This window comes from Saccostrea cucullata, unplaced genomic scaffold (assembly GCF_032062105.1).
Source record: "Saccostrea cucullata isolate Sc308-1 unplaced genomic scaffold, CSIRO_AGI_Scuc_v1 ctg8335, whole genome shotgun sequence".
NCBI classification, from domain to species: domain Eukaryota; kingdom Metazoa; phylum Mollusca; class Bivalvia; order Ostreida; family Ostreidae; genus Saccostrea; species Saccostrea cuccullata.
Window position 1 is genome coordinate 19,280 of NW_026926787.1, and position 9,305 is coordinate 28,584.

The 9,305-nt window shown below is 33.3% G+C and overlaps 2 protein-coding genes across 2 annotated transcripts; one reads left to right on the forward strand and one right to left on the reverse strand.

The window, feature by feature from the left end:
• Positions 1-225: 225 nt before the first annotated feature.
• LOC134272653 (uncharacterized) lies at positions 226-2,936 on the forward strand. The gene is made up of 2 exons (XM_062754859.1): positions 226-866; positions 1,687-2,936. The coding sequence occupies exons 1-2, from the start codon at positions 313-315 to the stop codon at positions 2,381-2,383; spliced, it is 1,251 nt and encodes a 416-aa protein (XP_062610843.1). The 5' UTR covers positions 226-312; the 3' UTR covers positions 2,384-2,936.
• Positions 2,937-2,958: 22 nt separating this feature from the next.
• On the reverse strand, positions 2,959-7,316 carry LOC134272652 (uncharacterized). Its single transcript, XM_062754858.1, has 3 exons — positions 6,832-7,316; positions 6,346-6,486; positions 2,959-4,288 (listed from the first exon to the last, which is right to left on the reverse strand). The coding sequence occupies exons 1-3, from the start codon at positions 7,250-7,252 to the stop codon at positions 3,135-3,137; spliced, it is 1,716 nt and encodes a 571-aa protein (XP_062610842.1). The 5' UTR covers positions 7,253-7,316; the 3' UTR covers positions 2,959-3,134.
• Between the last annotated feature and the right edge of the window lie 1,989 nt (positions 7,317-9,305).

Below are 9,305 nucleotides of genomic sequence, written 5' to 3' on the forward strand. Positions count from 1 at the left end.
ACTATGTTCAAATGGTGGTGGTGGGGGAAACTAAAGGATACTTATATAATTTATATCTTAAGGGTTATTTCAATGTTGTCTGTACGCGCGTTAATCATTAAACCACACGATAAAGAGTGTTTAATATCACATCATTCTAATGAGTTCACCGACCGTTTTACATACTTTAGTTTCTATTTCGCTTAAAATGTATTAAGTTTATACTACTAGTCTACATGTACTATACTTCGTTTCCGGGATGTCTGCGCTAAGTAAATGTGTCATGTGACTTTCATCACCACGTGACAAAAATCTAGGCATCATTTGGACAAAATGGCTGCGGAACAGATTCGTTTAAAATCCGTTCCCCAGCTACGGGATTTTTTGAAAGAAAGAGGTATTCAAACATCGATTTATCGAAAACAACAACTAATTAGATTGGCAGAAGCTGCGACTGAAATGAAAATTGAGCCGGAAGAATGTGCCATTGAAAATAAAAGCTATCACGACCAGCAAAGGAGAAAGGTGGAGGTCCGTACCGATGAAAATATTACGACTTTTATTTTACCTGAAATCAGTGGTCTTTCCGATTGGAAGGCCGATTTACAAAATTTGCCAAAAATCGAAATGGGTGATATAATGGTGTATTTAATGACTTATTGTGACTGGAGTGCAAACAGACTGAAGTCCTACAAGGATGATAACTCATTCAAACTGTATCAAACCAACCACATAGATAAAGTTGTGATGGCCTCTGTTGCACATGGATACATATATGTTAAGAGTACCTGTGTGCCAGAGACAAGGCAATCAGAAAAACCTTATCAAACATGGATTCTCTTGCATAAAAATGGTTCTGTGAAATCTGGTGGCTGTACTTGTGTGGCGTAAGTATATATGTACACATACCAGGGTACTATCATAATTTGTTTTATACCGTGGTGACTGGTGAATTTTTCAATAATTTTGATGGAGATGCATCTTATTCATAAAGCAGAGGTAACGATTATTTGAATAAATATTAAGGGTCCCATATGAACAACATATCATAAACATACCTGTCCTCAGGATTGTCCCCAAGACCCAGGAGCCAGGGAATTTCCTTGCCTATATTATATGATGTACCGGTAATCATGTAATCCCTAGTTATATTATTTTGGTATTCCTCCTAAACTAATAAGGGAGAGGGACCCAAGATCCTCTTGTATGTATTTATGTACTCATAAATTATGATAAATATAAATCATAATGCTTATATGTACATGTCATTAAAAAACATAACTACATGTACCAGTGCTCTGCGTTTTCATGTTAAATACATACACGGACATCTAGCTGGCCCTGCAAAGCGGAAACACCCATTTATTTAATGATTTTATTAAATAGACCTAGAATCTTGTCTACCTTGTAGGCTAATTGCCACAATCTTGAACACACTTCTAATGTTAGTATAATATATGGATTTAATCCAAGTTGAAGAATTTAGGACTATAAGTATTAATCATAATTATGATAAATAAATAAATGTTTTCAAGAGATAGTATTTTTTATAAACATATAGTTTTTTAAATCCACATGAACAATGCTGAAGTAAGCATGACGTATACAGTGTGCTAATGCTGTCATGTGACATTGTCAATTTTAATATATTTAAATCTTATCAAATTTCAAAGTGAATAAAATGCAAGCTTTTATTTTTTTTTCCAGAGATGACGGAAGTTGCAAGCACTGTGTAGCACTATTGTTTGCTTTGCATGACTTTAGTGAAAGGCACCAAGACAGAGGAACTGAGGTATGCACAGACAATCCATGCAAATGGGATCGACCGAGGCAGGCATCTAATCCTGTTACAACACAAAATATTAATTTTGGTAAGAAAGACATCCGTGATAGTTATCAGCCTTTTTCTGATAACGCTATTGATGTGCATCTAAAGCCGTACAGAGACAATGTAATGAAATCTTTGTACAAAGTCTGCAAGAAACATGGTTCAGTCCTAACTTACACTATGGAGCCTCCGTCTGATGAAAGTGATAGTGAAAATGACATCAATAACAATCAAGACTTAGTACTAATTCCAGACGTCATTCAAAAGTATAAATTAGAGCATGACAATGTAGAAAGACAGGAATTTCTTGGACATTTGTGTAACATTCATTCGCAAGAAATAATTAAAAATATTGAAAGTATAACAAAGGAACAGAGTGATGACCCAATGTGGTATGAATATCGAAAGGGAAGAATTACCGCGTCAATAATGGGATCCGTTCTGAGATGCAATATGGAGAGATTAAATGATAATAACTACATAGTCAAAAAAAATTCAAAATACTGCCCCCTTTTTCTCTACCCAGGCTACAGATTATGGAAAATCAATGGAAGATGTTGCTCGAAACCAGTATAGAGAACAATACATCAAATCTCACCAGAAAGCAGAAATATCAAAGGCAGGTTTGTCGATTTCTCCTGCGTGTCCTATTATAGCTGCTTCCCCAGATGGATATGTAAAATGTCTATGTTGTGGTGAAGGTCTCCTGGAGATCAAGTGCACATACACACACCAGCACAAGTATACTAAGAATATTGCTAGTGAAAACAATTGTTATGTTCATCTTGTGAATGACGAAGTGAAATTAAAGGAAAACTCGCCGTGGTACACACAAATCCAAACTCAACTTTTTGTAACTGGAAAATCATGGTGTGATTTTGTTCTTTTTACTCAAAAAGACTTTGCAACTGATAGAATTTATTTCGATTCAGAATATTTTGATATGTGCTTGAAAAAGGCTATTGATTTCTACTTCAAATTCATTATGTAATTTCAAATTTTTTATTGTAATTGAGACACATAAAATTTTGAAACAAGACTATTTAATTTTCTTTATTTTTTATTGAAAACATGAAATGTTACATTCATCACAAAGAAGTCAGAACTACTATTATACTGTTTAAAGCTGTATGGAGAGTTATTTCACTGGTACATGTACTGATGTACATATCACATTTACATACTGTATAACAGTAAGAAAAATATATACAATTGATTGCCAATCTTGTTCAATATGTTACAAGCATAAATGCAGTTTAAGGGCCCAGTAAATTCAGCCAATTTACTTCAAACAAAAATCTGTGAAAGGTGAATATAGCCCCTTATTTTAGGATTTAACAAGAGGTCGATATAAATTACAGAAAAATGCTGCAACAGTGACCATAGGATGAACCAGTGATTTCATGTCCCACGGAATGGTTTGTGAAATAAGTTTGAATGTTTTTAAGCGTCCAATTGCTCTCTCAACGTGTATTCTGAGATTTGCTATTTTCCTTGTTTTTTTAATGTCACTTGCACACAGATATTTCCCCTTTTCCCAATTACATTTGCGTGTAAATGGCGGAATAGTTAAATATGCTTTGCGTTCTGTAAGGAGGTCTCTAATTGTGAACCCTCTATCCGCCATTACTTCATCACCAGCAGATAAGAGGTCTAAAAATCCACTATGCTCAGTTATATATCTATCAGAGGAATTGCCACCCCAGATTTCAGAAATAAAATTGAATGCACCATTAGGAGTGATGCTTACAAGAAATTTGTAAGTATTATGAGATTTGTAAGTGCTGTATGTCCGAGCATTGACAGTTGGATTTTTAGGCCTTTGAATAAATATCTCCGAGCAATCAATAATTGCCCTTGTCCGGGGGTAGCTCTGTTTGAAGGACTTGGGCATGAACTTCTTAACAATCTCTCGAGATGGCAATAAGATACAGTCTTTGAAAATGTAATACAAGCAAAACATCCATGTTGTAAAGATGGATGAAACCCTTGAACATGAAACCCCAAAAAGGTGTGACATGACAAAGACAGGCAGAGCTAATCTTAAGCGTACCAATGTTAAAATGAATTCATCTGATCGTGAAAGTTTCCTAGTAGGCCCTGGTTTTTTCCCCTGATTTTGATAACGCTTCTCTGTCTCACTTTCACTTCCTGTCCAATACTTAATATTGATATCAAAATTGACTACAGCATCTTTAATTGTGTTAAAGATTTTTAAGTTTGGTAACCCTGTAAACTTTCTAACTGAATCATCATTCTTGGTAACTTTTTCTAGGAAAATGTCTTTAAATAAAGTATCTTTATCATCAATTTTTTTCTTCAGCTGTTCATTTTCTAATAAAATGTCATTGATATCAGTGAAGCTCATATCTGTCTGTATCCCAGTGTCAGTAAACATTGAATCACATCCCATGGACTTCATAGTTCTTGTAGATGCTAAGCTGTAGCTGTGTTCAAGCATTTGTGGAGGGCTTGGTAGACCTAAAAATATTAATACTAAAATGAAATGGGTGTTTTAATCGCAATGATGACAACTTAATAGCCATTCTCTGTAACCACTTAAACTTCGTTGCCACGCATGGTCACCGATTTTGATGAAACTTCACCCATGCTTAGTACTTGACACCAGAAACAAGTATCAAACAAAATTTCGTTGCTACGTGTCTCGGTTGCTATGGCAACAGCCGGAAAAGTTTGAAAAATCGAGATTTTCAGCCACTTTAAATCTTGACTGTGGCTTAATAAAAACTAGAAAAAGCAAACAAACCATTCTCACAAAAACATGACACCTTGATGTCACTTATACTGTAAAGAAACTGTTTAGAATATATCTCTAAGTAAGTGGTAACCAAGGGTACATTTGGAATACATTTAAAATGCAGAAATATGCTGAAAAACGCTCAGTATTCACTAATGATAGGTGTTATATGCTCAAACTCAATCAACGACTTAAGAAAAACAATGAAAATGTTTGACCTTAAGTATATAAGTATAAGCAATATTATTCTATAAATAACTTTAATGGTTGCCATGGTAACACAGTGTAACCATGCAAAACCAGTAACTAAGATTGGGTTAATGCTACTGTCTTGAGGAAAAACATGAAAATTCAAGACTGGCAAATATGCATCCTTAGGACCTTGCAACACCAAAACCATAAGAAAAATTGGGTATAATTGCTACTTTGTAGTGTTACCATGGAAACAAAGTACCAGTGCTGAAAAGTGAATTATTTTCCGCTGCGTTAAGAATTAAATTGCCATTCAATCAAGAAACAAATTAAAGAACTCAGCTTGAATAGTACTTATCTGTTAGAACTGAAGTTGAATATCATATATTGATAAAATTTGATGAAGAAAACAACACTGTTGCTATGGTTACCAAGAAGGGAAAATCTTCGATTTTGTGAACTTATCAATATTAAACCCTGTGTGCCAACTTCTTGCATCCACTTAGAGATTGGATGATAGTCAAAATTATAAGTCAAGTTAGCTGTTAATGAATATCAATCATAAAAGTTTTGGGAATCTACATTTAAGGGTACGTATCCAAGGAAACAAAATATTTTTCAGGGTTTTAAGCATATATTTTCTGCTTATTTCCATAGCAACGCTCTATTCAAAGAATCTAATCTGAATTTTTTCAAATGGGAAAATTTGGAGCACACCAACATCTTATAAAATTGATCATTAGTTATGAGGAAATGTGCTTTTTTTCAAAGATAGGATCAGATTTAAACATACATAGTGTTACTTTGAAGGCTCTCTGTGGTATAAAAACCTTGGCAACCATTGCCAACCAAAATGAAATATCATATTTTTTTGTTGGTATGTGTTTCAAGGCTCTTTTTTCTATTATTTGGTCACATTTTATCCTATAATTGCTTTTTATTTTTACGTGTATGACTTAATAAAATTCAATGAATATTTTTTTTACCTTTGAATATTTTGTTACCATAGTAACGTATGTAATAGTTGATTTACCAGACATGTTTATCATGCATTTGAGACATCTGACCTTCAACTTTTGGAAACAGTCATTGACAATTGTTTGCTTTGCCGCAAATGTTAACTATGGGGCTCTAAACATGTTAAAAAATGCCATTTTTCGAACTTTAAGACATGTTGCCATGGTACCTATAAAACATAGCAACCAATGATTTCAGTTTAGGGTATCAATGAATTTTATTATAGAGAGTTTGGAGAAATTCTGAGATTATGCGTGCCACAGCTCCTATATAAAATTTCAAATCATTACAGAGAATGGCTCTTAAAATGTACTGACCAGTTTACATAGGTCGAAAAAGCATTTTGTACTAATCTATAGAATGTATAATTTGAATGGATTGCTGAATATTGCAGTTCACTTAATTTATTTGCTTGTTTTCAACATATGTATAAACAATGAACTAGATACAGAACTGTAGCTCTCTGGGAAAAGGAAATAATAAATTCAGACACACAACAAAATACCACACTGTAATATCAGGGAAAATTTTCTGTCCTGGAGAGCTACAGTTCTGTGGCTACATTACATACCTATGTTTTCCTCAGAACAACTGCTTGATGTTGTAACGTTGATGCAACTGGCAACTGGAAGAACTCTAGTAGACCCAGCACCATCATCAATAAATAAAGTGCCATCACATGCACTGTTAGTTACCTCTTCTGAAAGTGTGTCTATAATAAAAAAAAAATCATTTTTTAAACTTCAGGCATATCAATGGAATATTGGTGATTTTATTCACCCTCTAGACCTGTCATGTAATAGTGATATACTGCTAACTGGTACATGTGTCCATGTATAACTTCTGTTTTGAAGTTAAAAACAAAAGTATTTATAACATATACAGTCTTTTTGATAAGGTATACAAAATGAAAACATAGTTTGATGCTTTTGTGTTCTTTTGTTCAATTTCTAAATTGTATAATATATTATAAATCGGTATGTAAAATGTGTAATAATAACTAAAAATTATGGACTTGCTTTGTAAAAGACTACATATAAAATTCTCAATTACAAACCTTCTACAGGCATGGGTATTTCTGATATCTCCTCATTATGCTCAAAGATGGGTATGGATGACATGGGGTTCACTATCAGGTCAGATTCACGTTTTGTAATTGAAGTTGTACTGCGTTTTGGTGTAAAGACTTTATAATTGTTCCATGGAAATAATTCTGGGACATTGTGGCCGTCAATAAAATGCCTGGAACACACTCGATGGTGAGATAACGGATCGTAGTCAAGAGGCCGCCTTATCATTTCCACCCATTTCTGACGCAGCTTTGGGTTCTTTTTTTTAGTTGGAAATGGGATAAATACAACACCATCCATCCATGGATATTTTCCTATAGACTTTCTTTTTCTACTGTCCGATGTGCATTCCGGTACTACACACCAATAATTTGTGGACGGTTTTTGTTTCCGTGTTGTTGTTGACATTGCGTACGTAATCTCGCGCCATGAAAAGTGCCTAGAGTTTGTAAAGTCACATGATCGCGCGACCCTTTTCTACCTCCAAGCAATAAAGAGCGTTACATTCCGGAAACGAAGTATTATAGATTTTTGGCCTTTAATACCGATAAATCGGAAGAGTACTGTCTTTTATTCAATATATTTTTAACATCATTGGTACTTGACGATTACCATTTTGTTTTTATTTTTACTCAATTAAGAATTGCTTATTAATCCTAAAAATTCCGGACATTATCTTGATTTTTTGGATTTTACAATCACATTCTCTATCCAGAGTTGTCGTTCCTGCTACGCTCCCACATACACCTCTGTCAATGCTCGTTGTACAAGATTCTTGTACAAATTGTAAACGGTGGAAATTTGAAGATTAAATAGTAATTAATTATTGTAATAATCGATGAAGATGATAATTCATCATTTATTTTAAATCTATTATCCCTCAAAATGACTTATTTTCAAAGTTTTAAGGGAACAATTTTGCGGAGTAAAAATTAAAATCTTAATTAAAAAATTCTTTTAAGGTGAAATAAATTAAAATAAATAATGTTTTCTGGTAAAATAAATGATTAAAAACAATTATTAATACAACTTTTAATCTTTTAAAATTTCTCTAAGAATCTTGTTAAACAAGCGTTGACAGAGGTGTTTGTGGGAGAGTAGCGGGAACGACAACTCTGGATAGAGAATGGCTAAATCAGGGTGTTCAAATCAGAGATTGAGAGAAAAATAATTTTATCCAGAGTAGAAATGTTCGAAAACAAAAACCCCTTCACAAGTATCGTCATTCCATACTTAGTGTTTTGCTTATGAAACGTACGTGTATAGTTTTGTAAACAAGGCACGAACTCCGTTATTGATAAGACTAAAGATTCCCCGGTTGTGTTCAACTGGTAAAATCCACCTGTGACGTCATTCTTTTGTTTGAGTGCTCCATTACTTTTCAGGAATGGAGAGTTGCAAATTACATTGGACACGGAATTGGCTTGATTCAATGACTTGATAATGATTTAAACAAGGAAGTACATTCAAAAATCATTTAACCCTTTCTTTAAAAAAGCATGGGTATTTGAAATTGTTTTATGACAATATAAAATTTCACAAAAGCTGAATGCTTGACTGAATTACTAATTTTATGTGTTAAATGAAGGCAAAATAAACATAATTTGTAAGAATCATATCAACTAAAATCTTAGATGTAGACTAATGGAAAAATGCTTCTGTGACATACTATACAATCAGTAATACACTTGAAAAAAGACTCCTTATCTGATATAGAGACGTCAATGATATTCTGAAAGATTATGTCAAGATAACATACTGTAAAACATATATGGATTAATTCAACCTTCATTTTCAGATAAACCCATTGTATAAAAGAAACATAACGTTTTACTGTAAGAACTACCGGTAAATTTCACAGCCATTGTAGTGTTGCGAAACATAGATATACATTGTATTTTAATTCGCAAGATTTTTCTCTCAAAAAGTAAGTACTCTTTGCTTCATAGTAATACAAATGCATATATCGTTTTTTTCTGGATTTGTTTTCTGTCCTAGATGAGGTGACTTATTGCTATGTGCTTTCATCCCTTGTCTCGGGTGTCATTTATTTTATACTGGGTGATCATTTACGAGGGCCGTTCAAAAATTACGCGGACTGCTATTATTTACTCTTACAGACGTCAAATAGTTATAAAATTTCAAAGAAATATGTATCTTAAAGATTCCAATAAATTTTTGGCAAAATTTCTGTATTTTAAAAAAAATCTACTAAAATTATCGGTATGTTGATATCGTTGATGGAGAGGTACGGCGCACGACAAAAAAATTGAAGCAAAAGCATGCAGATTCAAAAATTTAACTCATTGATTTTCTAAAATTCGCGATATTTTTCAACAATTTTCTCAAATGTACCTTTAAATTGTTCTATTATTATGTATTTAGATTTCGGACGTTATATTTGAAGTACTAACGGAAATATAGTAATTTTTCTCTGAAGCAATTCCCGTGAAAACGACTG